This window comes from Dermacentor variabilis, chromosome 6, assembly GCF_050947875.1.
Source record: "Dermacentor variabilis isolate Ectoservices chromosome 6, ASM5094787v1, whole genome shotgun sequence".
In the NCBI taxonomy this organism is placed as follows: domain Eukaryota; kingdom Metazoa; phylum Arthropoda; class Arachnida; order Ixodida; family Ixodidae; genus Dermacentor; species Dermacentor variabilis.
In genome coordinates this window covers 146,533,043-146,559,830 of record NC_134573.1, presented here as the reverse complement: position 1 = coordinate 146,559,830, position 26,788 = coordinate 146,533,043, and the positions used below count along the sequence as shown (strand labels likewise).

General features: G+C 48.5%; 1 protein-coding gene across 4 annotated transcripts in view; it reads left to right on the top strand.

Annotated features, from left to right (window-relative positions):
* The window catches only part of LOC142585420 (uncharacterized), a 59,985-nt gene that overhangs the window by 11,057 nt on the left and 22,140 nt on the right, over positions 1-26,788 (top strand). Inside the window, exons 1-3 of one of the 4 annotated variants that reach the window (XM_075696181.1) lie at positions 4,041-4,187; positions 21,184-21,240; positions 26,316-26,424. In XM_075696181.1, the coding sequence (XP_075552296.1) occupies positions 4,049-4,187; positions 21,184-21,240; positions 26,316-26,424 (305 nt within the window). In that variant the 5' untranslated portion in view covers positions 4,041-4,048. Of the gene's footprint in view, positions 1-1,985; positions 2,008-4,040; positions 4,188-21,183; positions 21,241-26,315; positions 26,425-26,788 lie in introns of those variants that run through there. The other 3 variants (XR_012829086.1, XR_012829085.1, XR_012829087.1) reach the window with 3 other exon arrangements.

Genomic DNA, 26,788 nt, shown 5'->3' with positions numbered 1-26,788 from the left:
AGCACACTACGTGTGCCTCTGCCAATGCATCCATGTCACTAGGGTTTTCGCGCAGGAAATTGCGCAGTGTTCCTTCTGCCTTGTGTAAACTGGCTTACTTAGCGTTCGTGCGACCCCAGCTTGAGTATGCGTCTCCCACTTGCGCTCCACACTAGCAATACCTAATTGAAGCGTTGGAAATCATTCAGAATAGGACACGCCGTTTGATTACTCATAATTACAGCGCCCATCCTAGCATAACGCAGATCAAAGCCGAACTATGGTTGCAGTCGTTGAGTACTCGCTAAGTATGGACAGCTGGGCTAGTTGGTTGTGATCAGCATTATGAAACATCGTTCCAGCGCACAATTGAACACGGACGAGAAGAGAAAGGCAACACGAACGCCCGGTACAGAATTTTATTCATGGAAAACAGGGCTTTATGTACACATGGGGAGGGAGGGCAAACGGGTGTGTCGAATCAGCTAGGTAGGGCGGGAGATGAGCAAGATTCTACTGAGTGATGTAAAAAAAGAGAGGGAAAGGTTTTTTCACCTTTTTTTCACTTCTTGCTTTTATTCCTTTCTTCTTTTGGTTTGACACTTCTGATGACTGTTGCCTAGACCAAGGAAATATTTTTGGGTGGTCCTGAGCACTAGCAGCCCCCCCTCCCTCCCCCTGTGTACATAAAGCCCTGTTTTCCATGAATAAAATTCAGTACCGGCGTTCGTGTTGTCTTTCTCTTCTCGTCCGTGTTCAATTGTGCGCTGCAACGATGTTTCATAACGTTGAGTACTCGCCGCGATATCGCATTGCTGTCATTATTCCATAAATTCGTTCACTCTGACGGATTATTCCTACCGTGCTTGAAACACCACGTCTTCACATCGCGCAGATTGCACAATAACTTCAGCTATATGCCCGCGTATACGGAGCGAAGCAAGCATTTAACTTTTCAACACTGCCTAGCGCTATCCGTCTCTAGAACAGCCTTCCGGATAGCATTGCTTCGCTCAGAAATCGTGATGCCTTTTTCAGTAATTTGGCGAAAAATTTTTCTCCACACTCTGCATATGCCCCAGCCCACTAACTCGCCGGACGCGAATCGTTCTGATTCGAAATAAAGTTTTCTCGCTCACTCACTGTGCGTAGGGTTGAGTTAGTACACGGGTACTTGTCAATGACATCACGTTTATGTTTTCAATGCATTGTCAAGCGTTATGCCATGTTTTTTTTTTTTTTTTTAACTATACGCAGTGTATAACGTCTCAACGCAAAGTAGCTTGCTGATTTTATGTAATACTTCTTGCTGTCTTTATTCAATGCTTTTCTGTTTATTTCTTTTTCTTTCTTTTTGGCGTCTTTCTGTAAATATGTAAATTTCTTCGTTTTGTGCCAGTATTTGAATCCTTTTATGCATCGACATCATTTTACCGATTGTATTTTGTGATAAATTTTGCCACATGCCCCCCTCACCCTATGCTTCTTCGTAGGCCTGTGAGGTCTTTCTAAGAAAAAAAAAAAAGAAAAAGCGCAATGAAGGGAAAGAAGCAAGTGTGATTCTTGTTTTCGTTCCCAAGTATATACGCAGAATAGCCCGTCCAGCGCATGAAAATGTTCATTGCCACGCATTCAAATGACTTGGCGCCATCGCTCGTCAATGTATATTATATAGCGGATGTTCTGCTGTTAGAGGACGCTTTTGTAAGGTAGGCATGTCGTGAGTTGCCTTTCACAGGCCAGCTGTCACACACGCGAGCAGCATTGAAAAATCAGCCAGCCGGTGACCAGCTTTGACGCCGCAGGTCGAGCCTGCATAACGTTGCACTCTTTTTTGCCGGGCACCGCGTCACGGCAGCGACGACGGCACTTGGGAAATGGCGGGGCTGTGTGCGCCTGCCTTCGTAAGAGAGGGCTCTCTCACTGCCGAGCGTAAACGTGGGAGAGAGTGAGAGAGACAACGCCCTGACCGATAGACGGCTCCGATGCGCCGCAGTTTGAGCGCTCCCGGATGCCTTCGCCATTAAGGTTCGTTTTTGTGTGGTTTCTTCGTCTTTCTCTTGCGGGAAATTGTAGGTAGAAGGTAGGCTCAGCAGGTGATAAAAAAAGATAAATAAGAAAACGGGGAGGGGGAGGGCAGAAGCAGAACGAAAAAAAAATCCAGTCGTGTCCGGACTCGGGTAAAACCGGTGTTCTGTAGGTTGAAAACCACGTCACTTCAGCCCGTCAACGTATGTCCGTTTAGCGAGTCTATCGCGTGATCCGCGCAGTAAATCAGGTTGCTGACATAGAGTGTAGAGGTAAGATAGGTGATCTTGCCGCATAAGCCTCGATCGATTAGTTTCATTTGGTTGTGACAGAAAGCGCTGACAACAATTTTATCGCCAGCTTGTCCACGTGCAGCAAACTATAAAACGATAAAAGAACGATAAAAGCAGGTTATACGAAAGCACTCCAGAAAATTCTAAGGTCATTTTCTCAAACGTGCAGATATAGACAGTCAGCACTCACGGTCACTGACAGTCGCAAGTAGTGAACCGAATGTAGAAAACAATAGTAACAAGGAAGACACGTCATGCAGTTGCGGCGGTTGACCTTGTCAATGACGCACAAGTAAATGAAGTTCTAGATTCTGTAACAAAGAAGAAATTGCTTAAAGTATACACACGCACGCACGCACGCGTGCGCAGACGCGCACACATTCACACACATACGCACACGATTAGTTTGCATATTCAGCAAAGGTCACCAAAAGCATTGGTGAGGTAAGTTAACAGCTGAACATGAGCACAATATTAGCATTTAAGTCATCTGGAACGGCTAAGTCAATCTCTGAAGCCATGATTTGGAGAGTGGTTCTCTTATGCAGCGAGCAATTAATTCGTCTTATTTGTTTGAAGAGATGCCAAAGATAAAATATTGCACTACAACATACTGCTCCGCTCAATATAGAAAGTCCTGCGCACACCACAGCTTCGGGAGCCGCATATCAGTTCAGACGACGTTTTTTATTCGAGTTGTAGAATTAGTAACGAGCTAAAATACTTGCTCAGCACGACGCCAGGCGGGTACGTCGAGACTGATATTAAATTTCTGCACGATCGACGCACTCGCTCCAAAGATAAGTCTATACGCCCGAAAAGAAAATATTGCGAAAGAGCGCTACTTGCTTACGTGTACAGCTTTAAGGAACCGTTCATGGCAATACAACAGCGACCTCTGCGCGCAATTTGCATTCGAACAATGGGTGGTCTCTGCGCTCTTCATAATTTAGAACCGTTCTCGCGTACATAATCTCGATCGAATCAGTATACCAGCGTAAAACAAGACCGGCGCTCGATCCCCTGTAGTTTGCATCTAAGTGGTCAGTGCTCTACAGTCTTCTCACTATCAAGTAAGCAGTATAGGCGCGGGGGGAAGGGGTGGGGGGGGTGCAATCCGGTAATCCCCTTAGAGGTTGCTTCAGATTGTCGCCCAATATTCTTCGCTTTGACGCCCCTACGCGCTTGCGCGACCCAAGCACAGCGACTCGCGAAGAAGACCAATGTTCCAGGGATCTATTTAGCGCAGTGTAGGAGAGCGTGTTAACCGGATTAACGGTCGTGCTGCATATCTAATGGCCGATGCACGTACGCGCGTATACAGGCTGGTTGACCAGACGGCGAGATCAGTCGGATCCAAGCCTTGCATGCGCAGATCCGCGTTCACGTGCCATTTACGTCGAACTGAAAAACGATGAGCTCGTTTTCTTCTGGTGAGGGCTTGTAGGATTGGATGCAGGATAGGGGAGGGGCTAAGTATCTCGGTAATCTGTACTATATATCGAACGACGCCATAATCCAAAGACTTAGAATTAAGAAGAGGGAGAAAGAAAGAACTGGCGGCACCGTATAAACTCCGTAAACACGTGTAGGAGGCGCGCGTTTGTCGCGTCTGCGATCGACTGAGCCTCGGCCACTTATCTGTCCGCGAAAGCTACGTACATGTGATCCGTCGTATAGTGGTCTCATAGATACGACAGGCGCAACGGTGGTCGTCGCAGCCGGGGCTGATTATATCGGGAACGCAAATGTGGACCTCGCATATCGTATACGGATTCTCTGGTGGCGTGTTCTTCAGCCTTCATCTGATTCGACCGCCGATGTACACGCACAGGCATCGAGGGAGATCAGCGGGGAGTGGCATACAGTGCTTCGACGACTATCCAGGTGAAAAAAAAAATGCTTAAGTTATGGTAATCCCGCACACAAGGGCAGGCAGCCGACGGCAAGCGTTTAGTAGCCGTGTCTTTGCGATCATGTTCGTCGCGTGGCGTCCTGCTGGTCGCATTAACGCTCCGCTCGAAGACAAAGCTTTTGGGACGAAGTCTGCGAATTTAAATAGGCAGTGCGCGCGTGAAAGTAGTCACCCGTGAGAGAGAGAGAGAAAATGATAAATGAAAGGTAGGGAGGTTGACCAGGACTGAGGCCGGTTGGCTACCCTACACTGGGGAAAGGGAAAAGGGGACCGAAATATTAAAAGAAGAAGAGAAAGTCCACTGGGGATATCGTTCAGTCACTCACTCCGGATCACAGACGCTGACTTAATCCTGTAGCTTTCAAATATCGCAGCAGCGCTTTTGTGGCCTTTTGTAGCTGCGATATGCGAGGCCATGGTCCCAATATCTTGTTCAAGGTGAACGGTTTTCTATCTAAGTGGTCGAGAGCTGTGCAGGTATCTTGCCTTTCATTTTCAAAAGATGGGCGCAGTAGACGTTCTATAGTTTCCTCGACACCGCAGACATTGCACTCGGCGCTATCAGTCATTCCAATCAAAAATGAATAAGCGTAAGCGGCACAGCATTGTTTCCCCTTTACGCAGAAGCCCTGGTAACAGCCGCAGTTAACAGCCGCAGTTGCATAGAAGGATCGAGGGACTTCAATCGATGTTGAGTGAATTCAGGTGTGTGCCACTTCTCCAATGTCATACGGTGCGCTATAGCTTGCCCAAGTGTTGGGCTGCGTCAGTCCGCGATAAAGGTATAGAAACAAGGGTTGCTCCTTCGTGTGCTTTCCTAGCAGCTTCGTCAGCGATGTCGTTGCCGGAGATACCGCAATGGCCAGGCAGCCACTGAAACACGACGTTGTGCCCTTTCGCGATCATGTGATGGTGAATTTCTCGCATCTCTGACACGAATTGTTCACAGGACCCGCGACGAAGAGATGACAGAAGAGATTGTAAGGCCGCCTTCGAATCGCAGAATACTGCCCACCGATGAGAGAGAGAGAGAGAGATGCAAATGAGAGAAAGGCAGGGAGGTTAACCAGACTTAAAACCTCCGGTTTGCTACCCTGCACTAGGGGAAGGGAAAGGGGAAGTAAAGACGGAAAGAAGAGCGTGACAAAAATAAAAGCGTGAGAAAAAAAATATGAAAAGGGATGAAATGGGGTCCTTATAGTCTTTCTAATAGGCCACTGTCACGTAGAAAAGTCAACAAAGCCTTGACCGACTTTTGCTGCGACGACAGTTCACGTCGGCATTCCAAAACTGACTGTTCTGAAAGTGGCCTGTCGTCAAGGCGTGCCAACGTGGTCGCTAGTGACAGCCGGTGCGCGCTGTATTGAGGACAGTGGCAGAGCACGTGTTCGATGGTCTCCTCGCCGCCGCAGTGTCTGCAAGCCGCGCTGTCGTCCATACCGACTCAGAAGGCGAAGGATCTTGTGTAGGCGACACCAAGCCACAGTCGGCAAAGTACTGCTGTTTCTAGTCGAGAGAGTCCAGATGGGGGTCGAAGTCGAAGGGATGGGTCCAGTCGGTGTAGACGTGTATGCTGTAAGCTTGGTGTGTTCCATAAAGTTTTGATGGATTCATCTGCAAGCACACGAATTTTCGTTGCAGCGTCTGTTCTTGAGAATGGAATGGAGTCTTGCAAGCCCTCCTCATGTGCAGATCGTGCTGCTGCGTCGGCAAGTTCATTGCCCATTATGCCACAGTGGCTTGGAATCCACTGCAACGTGATGTCGTGTCCTTGCTCGACGAGGTGGTGAAGCAGCAGTCTGATTTCTAGAACTAGTTGTTCGTGGGGTCCTCGGCGTAAGGCAGAAACCAAACAATGAAGTGCAGCCTTGGAGTCAGTGAACACGCTCCATTTCTTGGGTAGTTCTTCAGAAATTACCCGAAGTGCACAACGAATAGCAGCAAGCTCCGCGGCAGTCGATGTAGTCTGGTGAGAGAGTCGAATCTTTATGGTGGAAGGTTTTGCAGGAAAGATCACCGATCCTGCAGACCCATTCACCGTGGTTGAAGCGTCAGTATACAGATGATGATGATCGTTGTACGTCTCGTACAGCAAGAGCAGTGAAAGCTGCTTGAGTGCTGGAGACGAGAGTTGGGCTTTTGTTCGTATGCCTGGTACGATAAGTCGAACCTTTGCTTGAGCCAAGCACCATGGTGGAAACGGAACTTTCGCTGGAGCTGTATAACCTGATGGAAGGTATGCACGATAGGGCAGGACAGTTTCACAAAAGGAAGCGCGTGGTCGATCCTCTGGCAGTGAGGCTAGATGATGGGCAGGGGCTCGAGCAAGGTGTCTTACGTGTGCTCTGAGTGCTTCCATGACTATATGGGTCTTGGCTGGGAAATCGTGTGCAATCGCAATGGTTTCAGCCGTTGATGAACACCGCGGCAATCCAAGACACACTCTTAGCGCCTGGGCCTGGACGCTTTCGAGTGTACGGATATTACTTCTGCAGGTGTTGGTCAGCAAAGGCAAGCTGTATCGCAAATACCCAAGAAAGAGCGTCCTGTACAGTTGCATCATTGCATGTGCTGAAGTACCCCAGACATTTCCTCCAAGAAACTCAAACACATTAGAGATATCCGTCAGGCGCCTCTTTAGGTAGGCCACATGAGGACTCCAGCAGAGGTCGCGATCAATGATTACTCCTAAGAATCGGTGCGTCCTGACATAAGGAATGTTTTGACCGTCGATAGAGACATCGTATAATCTCATTGGCTTCCGGCTAAACGCGACCAATGCGCATTTTTCTGGCGAGATCTTGAGGCCTTGTTCATTTAAGTAGGCCGATGTTGACGTGGCAGCTTTTTGAAGCCTGGCGCGTACTTGCGGCCGTGTCACACCAGATGCCCACACGCAGATGTCATCGGCATACATTGAAATTTTAACTGTGTTCGGAAGTCGTTCCACGAGACCAATGAGTACAAGGTTGAAAAGCGTTGGACTCAAGACACCACCTTGTGGAACTCCATGGTGCGTATAATATTCCGAGGTTGGGCCAGCTTCAGTGTTAAGAAATAGAGACCGCCTATGTAAATAACTGCGAGTCCAACGATATAATGTACCGCCTAGGCCCACCGATTCCAATGCTTCAAGTATGGCGTCATGAAGAACGTTGTCGTAGGCTCCCTTTATATCTAAGAACATTGCGACAGATAACCTCTTACACGCCTTTTGGTGTTGAACATAGGTTACCAGATCGATAACGTTGTCGATAGAACATCGGTGACGTCGAAAACCAGCCATGGCGTCCGGGTAGATTTCGTAATGTTCAAGATACCACTCAAGTCTGGCGAGGATCATTCGCTCCATTACCTTCCCAACGCAACTTGCCAGCGCAATCGGTCGGTATGAAGTAATCTCTAAGGGAGACTTGCCAGGCTTAAGAAGCGGTACCAGGCGGCTGAGCTTCCAATCTTGAGGAACTTTGCCCTCTTGCCAGGACTCGTTATAGATATGAAGGAGTGCACTTCGTGCCCGTTCACCAAGGTGACATAGCATGCGGTAAGATATGTCATCCGGACCAGGCGACGACGACCGATTACAGAGGGCGAGCGCCGCGTCAAGCTCTTGCGTCGTGAAAGGCAGATCCATGCGTGAATCGCGTGAATCTGGAATACGGTTCAATGTAAGCGAACCTGTGCGAGTTGGCTGGCCCGCAATCATAGCACAGAAGTCTTCCGCCACATCAATGTCTTGTCGGCGCTGGAATAATGCTAGGGCCTTAAACGGGAAACGCTGTTCCGGAACAGAACGTAGACCTCGCACAGTTCTCCATATATGAGATAGCGGTTTGCGGGGATCTAGCGACGCACAAAATTTCGACCAACGCTGAGCCTCTAGTTTATCCATGCGCCGTTGTATCTTCTTTTGCATTCGCCTGGCTGTTCTGAGATCCTGAATTGACTTAGTGCGTCGATATCTCCTTCCGGCACGACGGCGAATCGCACGAAGCTGCTCCAATTCCAGGTCGAATTGAGAATACCTTGGAGAACACGTAAGTGTGCGCGTGGCCGTCTGTGCCGTGTTCTTAATAGCTTGTTGAAGGCCACAAGAGAGGCCTTTGTGACAAGCGTCCTCAATCTGGGATGTAAAGACAGACCAATCTATTCTTCGTATCGTGGTGAACGTATACGTGTTAGACATTCCCTTGATCTTGAGGTAAGTGGGGATGTGGTCACTTCCGTGCGTTTCAATGTCCAAAAACCACTTAACATGTGTGGCGAGGCGGTGGGAGACGAAAGTCAAATCGAGGCAGCTGCTGTACGTTATTCCCCGCAGAAATGTTGGACTCGCGTCATTCAGCAGGCAGAGACCATTGTTGGAAGCTAATGAAGCTAGTCGTCTTCCCGTCGCGTTAACCTTTGAGCTTCCCCAAATGGTATGGTGAGCGTTGAAATCCCCAGTGATAATCCATGGACCAGGTTGTGTTTTCAAGATGTCTTCTAGTCTTTTGGTGTCAAATCGACTCGATGGAGACAGATACACCCCCAAGAGTGCAAAGGTGACTTTCCTATTTTTAACAGTCATGCACACATACTGATTGTCGTCATGATGTTGCACCGGTTGGACGACGTAAGTGAGTTCACGGCGAATAAACACGACCACCTTGCTACTTTTGATGTCTCTTGATGAGAATATTGTCTCGTAGCCGGATAGTCTCATTGGATGGGATAATCTTGGTTCACATATGACAATGATTGGAAAGCGGTTAGTGAGAACAAATTGACGAAAATCGGCGATGCGAGATCTTAGACCTCTCGCGTTCCACTGAAGGATCGACGCTTCTCTGACCTCCTTACGAAATGACTTGTGATTGTCAGTCATGGCTTCACTCAAGGCTTGCTAGGACGGGGCTCAGCGCGTCGAGCACTTGTAGTCCACTACGAGCAGATGGAGTGTCAATGCTTGTCAGCATGGCTTTGATGACATTCACAATGGATCGCAGCACCGGGATCATTTGGCAGTCGACTGTTGAAGCCTCACCGACAGAAGCGGGCTTCGATGGGAGCATCAAGCGTGGAGGCTCCTTAGAAGACTGAGAGCTTGCAAGCGCCGGCCACTCTTCCACGGGGGCAGCAGCTCCCCTCTGAGGCTTCCTTGTGCTCTCGGGCGTTCCATATGAAGATGATGGCGTTGGCGCAAGCGGCGCACGAGCTCCACCCTGTCTTGAGCGTTTCCGTCGATGACGACGTCGACGCCGGATCTTTTCTGAGGCTTCTCTATGGGTTGAGTTATCCCTCACCATTTGCTTCAGAACTTCGAACTCTTTTTTGATTCTTGGGCATTCTTTAGACGTCGCTTCATGGGTGCCTTCACAGGTGCCACACCTTAAGTTTGTGGCACGGCAGACATCTACCGTGTGTGACTCCGCGCACCGGGGGCATATTGGGGAGTTTGTGCAGGCGCCCTTAACATGTCCGATCTTAAAGCACTTGTGGCATTGAAGCGGCTTTGGGATAAACCGTCGTACGACATGTCGGAAGTGACCGACCTTTACGTGCGAAGGGATGGAATCCCCCTTGAACACAATCTTCACACAACGGCTGTTGCCAAGTCGGCATACGTGCGTGATGACCATTCCTTCGTATGCCGGTTTGATCAGAATGGGCAGGTCCGAGTTCGAAATAGCCAAGTCAATATCGTAGATCACACCTGCAGTGCAGGCCCCATCCATAGGTATGACCGATCGTACTTTTATGTTGCCCAAATCTGTTATCTGTCGTAGCGTCTCCAGCGTGGTTCCACGGGTTGTGTCGACAGCTAGAACATTCTTTCGTGTGTTCAGCCGGACTTCCTTGATTTCGTTAGGCGCCTTTCCCTCAAGAAAAACAGAGAGAGCTTGCCTGTTCAATACTCGAAGGTTGACAGAAGAATCCACTGGCATGAAGAGGATGGTGTGCGGCCAGCGTTCACTACCTGCCTGCATGGTTGACGTACTCGCTGGTGACGACGCCTTGATAAGCCTCCTTTTAGCCCTTCGGCTCCTCACCGACACGAAGCTGTCATCAGATGAGTCGTCACCTGTGATTGAGTAGACCTCTGTGTCTTCGCTGGTGCTGGACCAGGTGCCTCGTTTCCTTGAGGAACTGGTTAATGTAGTGATCTTGCCAGACGGGCCGGCAATAGGCTCTGCATCCATGGCCACAGGAGTAGGAGTCTCTCTTGAGTGGTCACTGGTGGTTGACCAGGTGCCTTGACTCATAGAAGAGATTGCCGTTGCACTGCATCCATGGCCACAGGAGTAGGAGTCTCTCTTGAGTGGTCACTGGTGGTTGACCAGGTGCCTTGACTCATAGAAGAGATTGCCGTTGCAGACTTCTGGCAGCACGGGCCTGCGGAACGTTCCGCGTCCATCGCCTCAAGCCAGGACGCGGAAAATGCCCCAGAGACTGATGAAAATTTGACGAAAACTGGCTAGCTGGGACAGATGTGAGACACCCACCGATGGGTGTCTCACAAGGCGGGTGGGGTGAATAGCAAATAACTTCATATACTACATTCTAGACGTTGTGTCGCAGATTCGACTGGGTGGACGAAGCTATAGTTACGTTTCCTCCAGAAGGCACACGGTTCGGTCGCATAAGACGAGGTAAGACATAGAGCCTCACGTGCACTGATATTGCGACGTCGCCGAAAGACAAAGCATATACTATTCTTCCTTTAGGCAAAATAGGTCTGAAACGAGAGGTAACTCACACGCCACAGTTTCGTTGCCGGGTTACGCCAGTAGCGCATGAGCTAACTGATCGGGGGTACAGGCCGCGTGTTTTCAAACGGCGTAATACGTCGAACGAGAAACAAACGCCGTGCGCTAGTGATCTCCTTTTCTCGTTTTTATTGTCTTGCATTCAAAGCGCCAAGAGCCACGGACGGGAACAGTGACAGAGGTTCATGACGTCCAAGCAAGAGACGTTTAGAGTATTGGCGAAGAAAAAAAAAAAAAAAGCAGGGAAGAGATTCACAGAACCGGAGTGATTACAGACGTGGGTAACTGTACTATACAGAGATAGATATTTTAACGAAGAGAGAAAATATCAATGATAGATAAGCAGAATGCTGTACTGCTATATGCACGTATACAGTTTGCCCCAGCTAACGTTGGCCAAGCTATCGGTGCAAGATACGATTATAAGACCATACTGTGCTTGGTCGTCAGAGGTCTGACGATCAAATACCGTAAGTCTTAAGATCGTATCTTAAACCGCCTCTCTTTCTTTTTTAGAACAGCTTGGCTAATGTTAGTTGGGACACACTATACAATACTGACTAGTTCAAGCGTGAAGGCTAGGTGCGTATTTCTCACTACCCCGTTTCCAAGGGGATGCCAATAGAGATCATCATAACCATAAACAAACGTCTCCGAACCGGGCTAAGAGCTCATAAGAGCTACGGTGACAAAAAAGAAAGAGAGAGTGAGAGAGAAAGGGAAGAGCAAATCAAAGTGCCATGGCTCACTTGAATTGCAAACACTTTCCGTTAAAGCCAAGAACACGCGATGTGGTCAAAAAATTTAATTACGCCACATCAACACACAACAGCGCTTCCACCTAGGCAGGCGCCAGTGCAGTTAGAGAGAGCCGATGTGTAGAGGCGGTCTTCCGCTCGCGCAAATACAGCAAAAGGTTGTGATTCAAGGCAGGCGTCATGCGTACAATTTATGAGAACAGCCAGCACATCGAGGTGCCCGACAAGGTGCGTGTAGAGCTGGTGTAGGCGTGTAGACCCCAGAAAAGGCCGCAGCGCTGCCGTTACAGAGACATATAAAAGTCACGTGTGCGAGGCAACTGCGCAGAACCTGCCGGGCGGAAGATATCTATCACACTGTTGCTCAAGCTGAGCCGAGGAGGAAAGCACCATGCCCGGCCGACCGAGGCTGCTTTTTTTTTTTTTTTTCCTTATTACACCTGCGTAAAGCCTGCTTAAGCCACGTGACTTTTCATGGAACGGCTTCGTTTGTTGAGCAACGGCGACAGCTCTGCGTGCTGCGTGACACACCGTGTGGGGAAAAAAGCGACGCCACACCGACAGAATTCCTCTCGATGGCAGCTCATACCTTGTACGTAGAATGGCGCTTATAGGCAGTCCTATATTTGCTAGTGCGCAGCTATAGGGGCCTTGCGAACGTGAGAGCGTATAGCTATGCGCATGCGTTATAAGAAGGTGTTTACGCCATTTAGGGCTTATCTTGTCCACAAGCAATAGCTGACATCTATCTTGTAAAGCGCGCATATCCGTGTTTCGAACATTCTGCACTCGCTGCACATCCTTGTCAGAAACGCTGTACGTTATGCTGACACGCGCTTGCTGGTCGGTACTCGGACGTATACATACCGGCAGCGCAGAACGCAGAGCGTTGAAGAAAGTCGCGCAAGATAGGCGTTTATTGTATGGGGAAAAAGAAGGTAAGCTTCATATAGGGTGCAATTTTTTCTTGGAGTGTGTGCAACGAGGAAAAAACGTGCTGTGTGCGTACAATAGGGACATGTGGGGGGAGCTCGCGGATCAGGGGACAGCGGTAGCAAGCGCACTTTATATACTCACAGGCAGCGCGGTCCTGAGAGAGAGAGAGAGAGAGAGAGAGAGAGAGAGAGAGAGAGAGAGATACCTTATTGTCGCTCAGTGGATTACCGAGCAGGTGGCTGAGGGGTATGTTCCCTCGTCCTCTAAATGTCTGCAGAAAGAAGTCTGTATGTGTTTCGATGCGCATTTTGTAGAACCTTTGTAGACAGCATGCGGATCCTACACTTTTTTTGACGTGCGATGCGCATACATCTTCTGCGCAAAGCGCGTGTCTTAAGACTTTAACAAGTACGTTGTTCGAAGATGATGCTGAAAAATGCTCGCTCCAAGTTTGGAGCGCTCGCTAGCAGGGAGCGGTATGATACCGCGAAATAATGCTGCATATCGCCTTGACAGCATTCCGGGTGCTGTCACTGGCATTTCAACACTCCGTGGCGTCTCCGTCGACATTACAGGATGAAGTTAAAATTAAATTATGGGGCTTTACGTGCCAAAAGCACTTTCTGATTATGAGGCATGCCGTAGTCGAGGACTCCGGAAATTTTGACCACCTGGGGTTCTTTAACGTGCACCTAAATCTAAGTGCACGGGTGTTTTCGCGTCACACACACACACACAAACACACACACACACACACACACACACACACACACACACACACACACACACACACACACACACACACACACACACACACACACACACACACACACACACACACACACACACACACACACACACACACACACACACACACACACAAACACAAACACACACACACACGCTATCTCTCTCGTTCTCTCTTTCTTTTTTGGTGTCCTTCCCTTTCTCCTTTTCCAAACTTAGGCAGAGGCCGAATTCTACGGCCGAACTCTACGTTTATCACACTAAAGTTTTCTCTTCCTCTCTCTCTCTCTACACAGATTTTTTCATATACTGCGCACAGATTAATTGTTACGAAATCATTTGGAAGTCTGTATACAACGAAAAAGAGACCGATTAACTTTTGTCATAGAATATGTATGCTTTACAGTCTATATAGGAAAGAAAAGCAGCCTACGTGTAGTTTAAAAAAAAGTCCGTTGACATTATTCCCTTATAAGGGCCAGTCGCAGAACGACACGATGTCAGAGTGAACTTACGCTGACGCAGGTGGCAAAGCTTGGAAAGCGGCTTGCGGTACTCGAGACCCTTGATAATTGCGCTTTACGCAATTGTGGGAAGCTCTTGAAGCTCTGTATGTTTTTGAACAGGACTAACTCAAGTAGAAACTACGACGATAGCTTTGCTATAATTGAGTGAAACTAAAGAAAAAGTTAATCAGCTTCTTTATACAGATTATGCAGAAGTTATACAGATGGGGCAGCTGATTGAATCTAATGAGATCCCATTATCACAATCGACTTTCTCACGCCCGTGGTTATACGACCTCGATCCAAGATCGGCCCGCTTTACAAATCGCAGTGATACCTCTGCGAGAACACCTGCCCTGCACTAGTATCCTATAGGCTCCTACACGCCATTAATTAGGCTGCCTTCAGGTCGGCACATCTTGTTTTGTGTTAGCGTCAGCGACAATGGTCGGCGTACAATGCTTTAGCACTAAAACTGAACTCGAAAGCCAAGCTGTAGGGGTTCTTAGCTGTGCACGGAGGCGGTCTTTCGTGCTTGTAAGCAAGTGGCCTTACGTGCATGTGAACGACACTGTCTGCTGTCTTACGCAGGAAGGACTACATTAATTTGGGAGGACATTCAAGAAAGGCTTCGTAGTATGCCATAGTCTACTTCCCAGCAAAAGTACAGCCGCGGTGATACTTAACACGAACAATAAAGACACATCTGTAGATATTAACGTAACTATAAAGCGGGGTAACATTAACAAACACAGGTTGTAATTAGCAAACATCGTGTGCTTTGGAAGGAAGACGCAGTAGACTAGCACAACCCTCCTCCCCCCATTCAAGGCACGTAAACCGAAAATCTCCAGCTCCCTCCCCGCGCTACCCCTGCACTCCCCACAGTTGAACCAAAATTCGCCTTAACCCTATCGTGATGTCCAAACACACTTCCAAACGGCCGAAAATCAGAACCCCTCCTTCATTATTCCTCCCCAGGGAGGGTAGATTCATACAAAAGAAATTATGTTATTTAAGTTATAGATTTGCTTACTAATTACTTAATTAGTAATTGGCTTACTGAGCGATCCACAGCTGAAAACTCACTCTAGATATCGAAGGAATACGTTGCCATAGGCTATGCGTTAAATTTCCCTTGCTTGAATCAGAACTTTGAGGTATCGAAAATAGCGTATACCATATATGCCGAAGTCGTGCTCTGGCTAAGTATGAAGGGAACTGTACTTTACGTGCCAACGATCCGCTATACTTCGCCAAGGACGACAACGACGAAGGCGTGCCCAAGGCACTGCCTCGAGGCGTAACGAATGAACGGCGTGTCTCTCGATGAAGAAGCGCGGGTCTCTCAAGGGCTGCGACGCCGGCAAACGCGCCACGCGGATATAATTAGACTTGCGCCGCGTATTCCTCGAATGCGGCTGCAACACCGGCCCACGCGCCGCGAATGTTCGCGGCCGTTCCCCGGCGCGGCAACTTGGACGACGACCACCCCCCACACGCCCGCGCACAGCGCTGAAGGAGACGCCGCCGCCGAGTGTTGGGACGCCAGTGACGGCGCCCGGAATGCTGTCAAGGCGATACGGAGGATTTCCTTTTCGCGGTATCATCGCTCCCGTGCTGGCGAAGTGCTCCAAACTTGGAGCTCGCGTTTTCGGCATCGCCTTGGACAACAAGCGCCAGCCCAACAGCGCGGAACGCAGACAGAAGCGAGACAACGCGAAGAGCGCTCCTATACATAAATGCCGACGGAGGCTGACGACGCGTGCTGTCGACGCTGCTGTCTTCCGTGCGGGCTCGTGAACCGCTCACGCTACATTTAGCGTTGTACCATGCTTATAACGGCACACTTTGATGGGAGACGCTCAGGCGGATCAACTGCCGGCGTGCCCCTTGCAGGGTTTCAAAGAGAGAGAGAGAGAGAGAGAGAGAGAGAGAGAGAGAGAGAGAGAGAGAGAGAGAGCAGACATGTTAACCAGTCAAGAGTCCGGTTGGCTACCCTACGCTGGGGGAAAAGAGAATGAGAATAGAACAGAGAGAGAGAGAGAGAGAGAGAGAGAGAGAGAGAGAGGTTAGAAAGTCATGCACGGACAGCACTACAGAGTCAAAGGCGCTCGCCCAAGCCAGGAAAACGTGAACTTGCAAAGGCATGTGGGCAATTGGGGCAGCGTTGCTATAGTGCTGTGTGCGCAACGAAGACGCTATTTAGTCTTTCTCCGGAAAACTCGCCCCAACCGGACACACTATAGTTGCTTGTTACAGTGTGTACTTGTGCCTGTTACTTGGGCATGTTGTGTACGTGTGTACTGTGTCTGCGTCGGTGACGTCATGCGTCACCCTTGTCATCTGGAGCAGCATGTTGCAGGCCTGTAGCCTGGCAGGCACCTCCACCTTGTAAAAGAATCTCTCTCTCGTTGGAACGCTAGAACCGATTGTAACTGATATCATCGCCTATCCATTCATTCAGAGACCAACAACGCAGACAACGCTGCTGTCGCCTGCGTTGTTTATTATCGTGAAGTTCCCTCCCAGCACACAGGAGGGTATCCTCCTATACTTGGCCGCGTTATTCTGTCAGCACAAAACTAGGGGAACGCAAACACGGGGAGGACAACAAAGAAAATAATTAAAAATTAGGGCGCATTCCTCGCCCCTTGTTGGAATCTGCGTACCGCGAAGCTTTGTTTAAACGTGTAAATAATGCTGAAAGGTGTGTTAGTTTCAGCGTTATTGCAATTTCAGTGCGAGATGATACCGAAGGCCCCTTCACGCGAACCACATCATCCACGTTACAAGCTGTCCAAACGAAGCCCCATTCGCTTCGCATCAGCGTGCATGTTCACTCCCGGAACCCGTGCAACAGAGGCCACGTGACACACGCAGCGATCATCTCAAAGAGCTAGCATGGCGTTTGGCAGAACGGAAGCGCACACGTGCAGTTTTCTTTCTACGAGTGTGAGCTGTTCGGTGATAGAGCATCAGCGCCCATCAATCACGGTCAGCAAAGTCCGGGGGGATTCGCAAAGGAATCATCACTTTAAAAGAATCCAGGGTTTTACTCACTGAGTGATGAAACAAGAGTATGGTAGGCGTAAAGTTAAGATAAAGGAAGACTGCATTATAGATCAGAGATTTAAAAAAAAGAAAGGAAAAATGAGGATGAGATATTGTGGTTGAGGTTAGTAGGAAGAAGCGCAGTTGCGTTGGTCACGTGTTGCGCGGAACTGATAAGCGGCGTTCTATTAAAGCCGCCGAACTGGAATGCCACATGATGGGAAACTCAGCAGAAAGAACCGAAGGATATCGGACGGAGTCCCATGATTAAGAAATGTGCAGGCGTGAGCTCGATTCAGCTGGCACAGAAAATTGAGAGGAGGATTCCCGTCGGAGAGAGCGGCGCTGCAGGTTTCGCCGAGAAAACAATTTAAGCATTTCCTTGCTCAAACATCTTATTCAATCTCTCGGATGAAAACTCGAAATCAAAAGCAAGAAAGAAAAAGGAAGGAAGGAAGAAAGAAAACAGTCGCTGTGCCACAGATGAGAGGGGAACGCACGTAGTAATTAAACAACCAGAGATGAAACAATGGAGAAGAACCCGGTGTGGTGGCTTATAATGGCTATATGTCGTTGCGCTGCCACAGGCACGCGTTCGTGGCATCAAACGCCAGCCACGGCTGCCGCACTTCGATGGGGGCGAAATGCAAAAGAGCCTGTGTACACCGTGCATTGGATGCGCGCTAGGAACCCCAGGTGGTTAAAATTATTCCGGAGTCCCACCTCCACGGCGTGCCTCATAATCAGATCGTGGTTTCGGCATGTAAAACCCCAGAATTTAATTTTTAATGACAAAGAATCATTTATTACCAACAATTATTCGAGCGACTTTTCAATGTCTTTTCTTTTTTTCCTCACACGACCGTTGACATAGGCCGGGACAAGGGCACTGTCGAATGCTTGACTAGCCACGATTATCGGTTCGCGAAAAATGCGCACTAAATTAAATAAAAGAAGAAACGTAATGATATACGTGTTTTCTGTCAATGAACCAACGCTCCGTTTATTGCTTATCGTGCTTTTCCTTCTTTCTCCTGTTTCTTTTTCTTGGGAGGGGGGGGGTAGAGAGATTGCAGTGGCAGGGGGAAGGGGTCGTCCTGTTGTCCGCTTACTGCCGCCTCTCGTATGCACATGTAAAAATATGAAGACGTTCATTGTTGAAGGGCAGACAACCAACAAACGGGAATGCTATTAAAAGGTTGTTGTCGCTGGCAAGAACAATGACGTCAATCTACAGTGGTACATGCGTGTGTACTTAAGTTTGCTGAAGCTAACCTGCAGTGCTCAATGAAAACTTTGTTCAGTCAATCAGTCACCCCTTTTATTATTTTCTTTTTTCGCGCAAGGCATGGACACGGGCATTGACACGCAGGTAGTATATAGTCTTCTTGTATATTTTAGTGATCGCGGAACAGTAAGTTCGGATCCCGTGGATGACGTCATGTGGAATATATTGGAAAAGAAGGCAATATTCCGTGATTCTGCATGAAGCAGCTCTTCAAAGCGCGCGAAGTTTATGGCATGTAAAGAACGAACAACTCGCGCTCCACTAAATCAGCGAAATTTGACATTGTGCCGCTGATGGAGATCATTACAGAAACTTGTACAGGGTGCCGGAATATTGTAGCATCCTTCGTAACTAGATCCGCCCCTGCCACTCACTCGCTAGTCAATCAATCAGTCTATCAATATTACGCTTCATCGCTTCCTTATTCTTATCTTTTTTTTCGTGGCGAGGTAGGGAGGGGTGTTTGGTTTGTGTCCTTGTGTTTGTCCTCCGGTCATTCCTTGCCGAAGCGGAAGAACGCGACGTCACAGGTACACGCTGTGTCAATGAATAAGAAAACGAACCTCGGGGTCGGGAAAATCTCTGCGAGGGTTGTTATTCCGAGTTGGGTATAGAATGGCGTCAGAGCTCGTTGCGAAACGCGTGCATGCATACGTGTACGTGTTTGCGGAAGCAAGCCGCACTCCAGCGGCCGCTCGCAACGTTTAATCGGTGAACCATGGCGCAACGATGTGACGACATCGGTGCACGCGTGCGGCATTGCCGAAGGTTGGGGGCGCGCGACACTCGCCGGAACTGGCTGCCCTCGCATGCGGCGGGCTTTTCCCGGCATGTGCGAAGCACGAGGGGCGCGCATTCTGTAACTGATGCAACGTTTTGCGACGAGTACACACACGGGCGTCCCACTTCACGCCATGTTCACAGGGGCGCTGCAACGCCTCTTGTTTGTGTACTTTCCTGCGCATTTATGACGTCATTAGAACGGATGTGGGACCAGTTGGCGCTCCACAACTCGGGAAAGAAAGAACGTACGCGAAAAGCCTGTACAAGGGCTCCGATAATGCCGAGCACCAGAATATTAAATTGCCGGAAAAGTAAAGCGAAGAGAAAATTGATTGATTGATTGATTGATTGATTGATTGATTGATTGATTGATTGATTGATTGGCTATCGAATGATCGATCGGGCTTAAATTCCAAATTAGCTCACGGCTTATCATGGACTCCCTACTGTGGGAGGTCCTGGTTAATTTTTTTACCACGTGGATTTCCCTAATTTGCGCCCAAAGCACACTACGCGAGCATTTTTGCATTCCGCTAGCATCGGTGCCCGACGGTCGCGTCGGGAATCGAACCCGCAACCTCTTGCTCAGCAGCACAAGGCCCCAGCGGCTGACCCACAGTGGCGGGTCGAACTGCTGACTTAATCAGACCCGACGACAGTGGATAGCGACGACCAGAACGCAAGAGTGGCAGTATAATACGGCTCTGGCTGTAATCACGTACAAAAGGTCCACCACCTACTCCAGCGACGATGATCATTATTATTTGTTTGCTTGAACCTTAAAGAGACACTAAAGCGACATCCTAAATCAGTTAAATTATTATTTTATATGCTATTTACATTAATTTCGCGCTAAAATGTTGTTTATACTGAAGCAAAGAAAGGAAGGCAGTTCCGAATTTTCAGTTTCACCCCGAAACCCTCCGGCGTCGGTTAGTCGGTGCGACATCGCGGATTTCAAATTATATTTTTGTATTTGGGTCATTATGGCGCACTAACAGTTAACAAAAGTCGCGGAGTTCAGGGTGCTATATTTTACATCGTCAAAATGCGGCCAACTGGTCGAATCCGTCACCTTGTTATTTCTTATTGGCCCACAGAGCCGCTACGCCGCCTCTGATTGGCTCAAGAATGCCGACAGTATGGCGGAGTTTGACGAGGCCCATGAATAGAACCCCCAGTTCGCCATGACGTGTTGAATTTACACGGCGCCTACTCGAACCTATAGTTTCGTTTATATCTTCAAAGAAAGACAAGACCGAATTCTAGTGGAACAAGTGATTCAGTGTGGCAGCGGTTTCGAAAACTTTTCCGGCACTATATACGGGCTGAAATTTAAAAATTAAATTATGGGGTTTTACGTTCCAAAACCATTTTCTGATTATGAGGCACGCCGTAGTGGAGGACTCCGGAAATTTCGACCACCTGGGGTTCTTTAACGTGCACCTAAATCTAAGTACATGGGTGTTTTCGCCCCCATCGAAATGCGGCCGCCATGGCAGGGATTCAATCCCGCGACCTCGTGCTCAGCAGCCCAATACCATAGCCACTGAGCAACCACGGCGGGTACGGGCCGAAACGCTAGAACGTACTTGCTAATCTGTGACGTCACATATACGTGTACCGGCGCTAAAATTTCGGCGCGAATTTTTTTTTTTTTAATTTGAGAGAAAGAAAATGTGACCTTTCATTTGTTGCAATAACAATCAACGTATCCCTTCTTAGTGGATGAGAACGGACTTTTTAACAGAATATATTGACCAGTCTCATTTGACTTGCGGTACTTGCTTCTTAGTGGCTCTTCGTGTAGGTATACAGAGTTCAAACATATAGCACTGACGTCAGCGAAATTTTCCGCGGCAGTTGACATTGCAGGTTTCGCAGTGTAAGGTTCGTTCGCCCCTCTCGTTAACGCGAACGGACTGTTTAATTTCACTAATGGCGTCAGTGCTACTTTGTGTCGACGTACGCGCAGACGCAAATGGCGAGTTCAATGCCTCGACATAAAATCAATCACCTTCCTTTTTTTTTTTTTTTTTGTAGACAGCAACATGACCCTGTGCTGGGACCTATCATTAAGATTCAATTTCCGCTAGATGAAATGCATTGCGGTTTTTTTGATGTTGTTCTCTTTCTTTCTTTCCCAGCCAGTACCAATCACTCTGACTCGGTACACAGTCGTCGACTGCAAGATGTAAGCGAAGGTAAATATTTCGATATTATAACCAAAAATAAGCCTTGTTTTGCAGCATGACTAATATTTTTTTTTTGCACGTTTGCTTTTGTTTGTCGGTTATGTACCCCACATGGAGGTGTTTAAGTTGCTTCTTATTCAAATGACGTCTGTAGGACATTAGCGTCATTTTTTCTACGAAATCAATAAGCGGCCCTCTAAATGTTTCCGCGTGTCCTCTCCACTATTGTAAGCGTGCTTTCAGTGCTATACATGTTTGTAAGTCAAAGAATTTCTCTTTAATTGGCGGTCAATGAATAGGGAAGACGAAAGCATGTGGGTACGCACGTATATATACATTATATATATATATATATATATTGCACTAAGTAACATAATTTGTACTATTGTAGCAATTGCTACGAACGGGTGGAGGTCTGCTTTTCCCTGTATTATTAGTAATAGAGTGGATGTTTCAATTGCAGAACTGCAGCCGACAGAGGTGAAGTGAGGTGAAGTAAGGTGGGGTGGGGTGGCATAAAGAAGTACAGACTAGAGAAAACACCCCGTATCGCACCTCTTCGTCAAATCAAGCGCTAGTGTGTTTTCCGTCACTTGCTAAGCGAGCAGTAGCCAGCACCACAATTTATGCCGACGTCCCCCACGCAAAAATGTAAGAACGAAATAGTGTTTATCAATTTCCCGTACCTACATAACTTCACCAGCGATACATCTCAATATGTCGTCACTCCGCCTAATATACTGATAAACGCCTTGCCACAGCCATTACCTTCGTATCTGTAGCCGTTACTATACAATTTACTCCCGCAACAGCATAAAAAAGGTGCATTCAAACGAAAAGTGACTGTCAGTCACCAGCTGCTCACGGCCAGAACATTTTCAACATATTGACCACGATGCAGCCGTTAAGGGTGCCTCGGGCAACTTTCATCGGCATGCTCCTTACTCAGTTCATGAAGACGGTGTACAGAAATCCTCCCAGTCGTCAAGAACGGATGGCTATAGAAGAGGCGAGAAAACGTTGAATTCTCGCGCGTCATCATGCCACGCATGTTCATGTGAAAAACACACATTTCAACATACCCGTTTGTATCTTCCGTGGCCCGTGCCTGGGATGCTAATTTGGTCATTGTCAAATTCTGTAATAATGTGGAATGCGCCATTTCGTGACTTCTGATTGACTCGTATGGCTGCTGCAACAACTTTGATTTGGTTACATGGTGAACTCGATATTTACAACATGGAGGAATAGGTGGTGCTCAATACGCGGAGCCCATGGCGTATACTTGCGGCTCCTGCAATTAGTTCTGCCGTTTGCAGGTAGAAAAAGCGTAGCTTCGAGATATGTTTTTTCTTACTCGGAGCATCCTATCGTTGAGTCGTGAATTTGGACAGCGCCTATTTGACAGTGTTCGCAACAGCACGGCCGAAACCGTGTCTCTGATTTCGCATCACATCTGCACTTTCTAAGCACGAGGCAACTGTTCTTTAACGACTGTGACCCGGCCCAACTTGCAGCGAATATTTTGTTCACCGCGTCGGGAATGAGCATAGAGACAGGAAGGAGCCAGACTCAAAAGCATGACTACGCATTTTCCGACGTGCACCCTATAGCAATGACAAGCACGTGCTACGAAAAGTGGCAACGGGAATGCCGGAGGCGAGGACCGAGAAGAATCCGAGAGTTCCCGATATAAACAGATGCGTCTGTCTATTGTGCAAACCTGTACCCCGCGCAATCCGTCGTGTCGGGTCCTGCATGCGCGTTTGCTGCCGATCGCTGTCGTCGTTAACGACGTTCAGCGCCGCGTGCTGAGGTTTGGCGAAGCGTCAAACGGCAAACCCCGCAGCGCAGGTCCAAAATGCGTCTCCCCCCTCCCCCCCCCCCCCACCACACACAATATAAGAAGTGTCCTGCACGATGCAAGTGCCAAGCAAGAGTCGATTGCGCACTGTACAGGCTCGAAATGGCACCGAGCGACGCGTGGAATATCACCGAGAGAGCCGCGCCGCTTCTGTAGTACTTCCGGGCAACACCGTGCCTTTCGCCGAGAGTCCTCCCGCGTACCCCATCCTTTATTTGCCTTCTTCTCATTGTTCTCTCTCTTCTTCTTTTTTTTCTTCCATGAACAACGACACCGAGGCAGTTCGTTGTCCACGTCATTGCGTTTGCGTTACGCCGGCGTGAGGTAACATCTCTTCAACGGGTCTTTTTTTTTTTTTTTTCCTTCGAGTCCCTTGCGAGGCGGAGAGAAGAAAAATAAACACGCGACTGAACGAAGTGGAAGAGGCAGCAGGACGTCCACCGACAACGACTTCTACACGGCGTCCGTGGCAGCGCTCCAAGCGAGGGCATGCTCGGGTTCCCTGCTCGGACAAGTGCCAGTCGAGACTCGCGAGCCAGGCACGCATGCACAAATGGCCGCATGCAGACTGCTTGGGCGGTGCAAGCGCGGCGACGAGCTAAAACCGAGACGCCATAGCCGTCTCTTCGCAGAAGGGCTACGCTAGAATTGGCCGGGCTGGGCCGTGAAGAAGGGAGCGAGCTCATCGGTGAGAACGTTCGAAGTCACTGCCCGGGGGTCTTCCTTGAGCGAGGGAGCTCAAGCGTGAGCTCGAAATAACGCGAGTGGTATGAAGATGCGAAAGTCACCGAGTGGATGAGCTGTAGGCGCTTCTCTGAGGGCCTGGCTTTGGGGGCTTCGCGCTGTGATTAGATGCAGAGTCTACGGAGAGAAAGGATCGATTGTTTCATTTAGATATTTATTTGTTTGGCCCAAAGCAGAGCTACGAGGGACCGGGCCCTTCAGGCATCCTATGCACTGCGATCACGTCAGGCTTATACTAACGTGCGCCGAAATCCAGGCGCAATAGCTTTCTTTCTTTTCTTTTCTAGTGTTGCGATAGCATTTATACGTACACATCCAGGCGCATTTCTGCCGTTGCCGTTGCTGTGAGAGAGAGAGAGAGAGAGAGAGAGAGAGAGAGAGAGAGAGAGAGAGAGAGAGAGGGGAGAATTCAGGAAAGGCAGGGATGTTAACCAGTCAATAGTCTGGTTGGCTACCCTACACTGTTCTGTATAAAGGCCAAAGGCTATAACACCGTCGCCGGGCGCCGTATATGCTGTATGTGTGTGCGAGTGAAAGTGTGCGATGGTGGGCCGACGATGGCGGCTCAGTCTCGCGCGCACAAGGGAGGAAAGCGGGGCGGAAGCGCGCCGTCTTTTGTGGCGAGCAAGACACCAGAGGGAAGGAAGGGAGGGGTGCGTTTTACTCTGGCGGCTGCCGCGTATAGTGCGGCTGCGCGTGCCCTACCTTGAAAGCGATCTGCGGTGAGTACAGAGCCTATAGGTGCGCCGAAGGCTCACGACTTCGTGTGCGCTGTGTTTTCGCCGCTTAGATCGAGTTGAAGCGAGAGGCAGCGGAAAGGCCAATTCGCTCGCTGCTGCTGCCGCGCTTCCCCACTCCAGCGTTTTGACAGCGAGTTTCCGCGGTCATTGAGTGAGATATGTTAATGTTTGCTTGTGCGCGCGTGACACCGTGCTTGTTTAATTTAGTTAGTAAGCGAATCTTCACAAGTTTATATGGCCGATAAGGCTGCTCACTTCGTATAGCTGTCTACTAATTTGCTATCGCAATCGATGCTTCGCCTTTCGGGCGAAAGTGCGACTTTCTTTCTTTTTTCCTTTCTTTGTTTTCTTTTAACTGGTTTCACACGCTATACACGCCAACTTACTATTTTTTGACCGGACGGCGTGCTATACGACGTTATGGTAAAATATATACGCGCAGCCCGTATTCGTGAATGAACTGTGCAAGTGACCTGTAGAACTTATAGTACATAACCGCTCGCAGACTGTTGGCTGGTCTGGCCATATTACGGCAACCTTGCGTTACTTTCGTGCGGTCTTTGGCCCTGGACGCAGCCACCACAGACGGCGAGCTGTGCACCACCTGTATTCGACCTTTCGCGCAGTCCCTCTTGGGCATACCTGGCAGCCACAGCACAGAGGCCGAACTGTTGCAGCGATTCTCTTCCAGACTTTTGCCCTCTCTAACTGGACCGAATAGTGTCCCGCCTATATGGTATTAATCGGCACGAAACAGAGCGAAAGGGGTCCTTTCGTCATTCCGAGCCCAAGTCTCAGAACACTGATTACTGACTCAGCTATCGTGCTAAATATACCAGTATGACAGTAGATCTAAGAGACAAAGCTACCCCTGTTCTCCCCCCCTCCCCCCCGTCTCCAGCCCACACATTCTGGCAACATTGCTTCTAGTTGTCTTTTCGACGAATCGTTCGTGAGCGGTCCAATAATGTTTAAGTGTCAGCGCTTTGAAATTTCTCGCGCAATGTAGGAAATATGTTGGCAGAAAAGAACTGATGCTATGTTCTTGAAATGTTCTTGAAAAGCTCCTCCCGTCGTTGTTATTCTTTTTTTATCTTTCCATTATTCATTTAGGATCACTGCTACCTTCCAAATAAATTTCCAGCTCCATATTTCTCGGCATCTTTGGTCAGCAGCGCGACGAACCACATGGGATGTGAGAGAAGTGACATGAAAGAGCGCTGACTTACAAAAAAATTTATTGCGCATATAAACCACGCTTAAGTACCATGCTACGGCACAACAGAAGGCACAGATGGGTGACACGTGTTCCGAACTTTGCTTCCAACAGACGACGCACAGATCGCGTGTCTAAATATTTCACTTTATCGCACAGTGACAATTAAGGGACACTTACACAGCACTCTCCAGACTTGGGAATTTCATACGCTTCAATAATCTATCGATTTTGTTTTTGTTTTTCTGGCGACTGATGATTTGTGTTCCTTGGAATATGGGTCTGCAATGACGGCCTCGGCAAGGGATGCCGAGATGACCAGAAACGGAGTTAAAAACATTACTGTTGTTCTCCTTTAATCGTTCATTGATACAGCGTCCCGTCTGACCAATCTATTCGCGGCCGCACGAAAGTGGAATGTTGTAAACAACACCTACTGCGCAAGCAACAAAGTGTTTCTTATGGTTGGTTCTGCAGGTACCTTTTGTCTTTTCTTTCTTTTTTTCTTTCTTTTCTGCAGGAAATTATTCCAGACCTATATTCGAAGGTACACAAATTATTAGTCGCCACGAAAACAAACTAGAGAGATTATTGAAGCGTATGAAATTCAAGAGTCTGGAAAGCGCTATGTAAGTGCCCCTTTGTTGTCACTGTGCGATAAAGAAGCGCAATATTTAGACACATGATCGGTATGTCGTTTGTTGGAAGCAAAGTTCCGAACACGTGTCACCCCTATGTACTTTCTGTTGGGCCATGGCGTGGTACTTAAGCGTGGTTTATGTGCGCAATAAGAAAATTATTGAAAGTCAGCGCTCTTTCCTGTCACCTCTCATTTCCCACGTAGCTAACCTTCCCACGTAGCTAAGCTTCGCGCTGCTAACCAAAGATGCAATATTACCAATCAGGCCCGTTCAGCCACCCTTGCGAATCTTCTTTAGGAAGTTGCTCACCGCGTGATTTTCGTAGCCCCTCCTCATGTCCAGCACGGCTAAG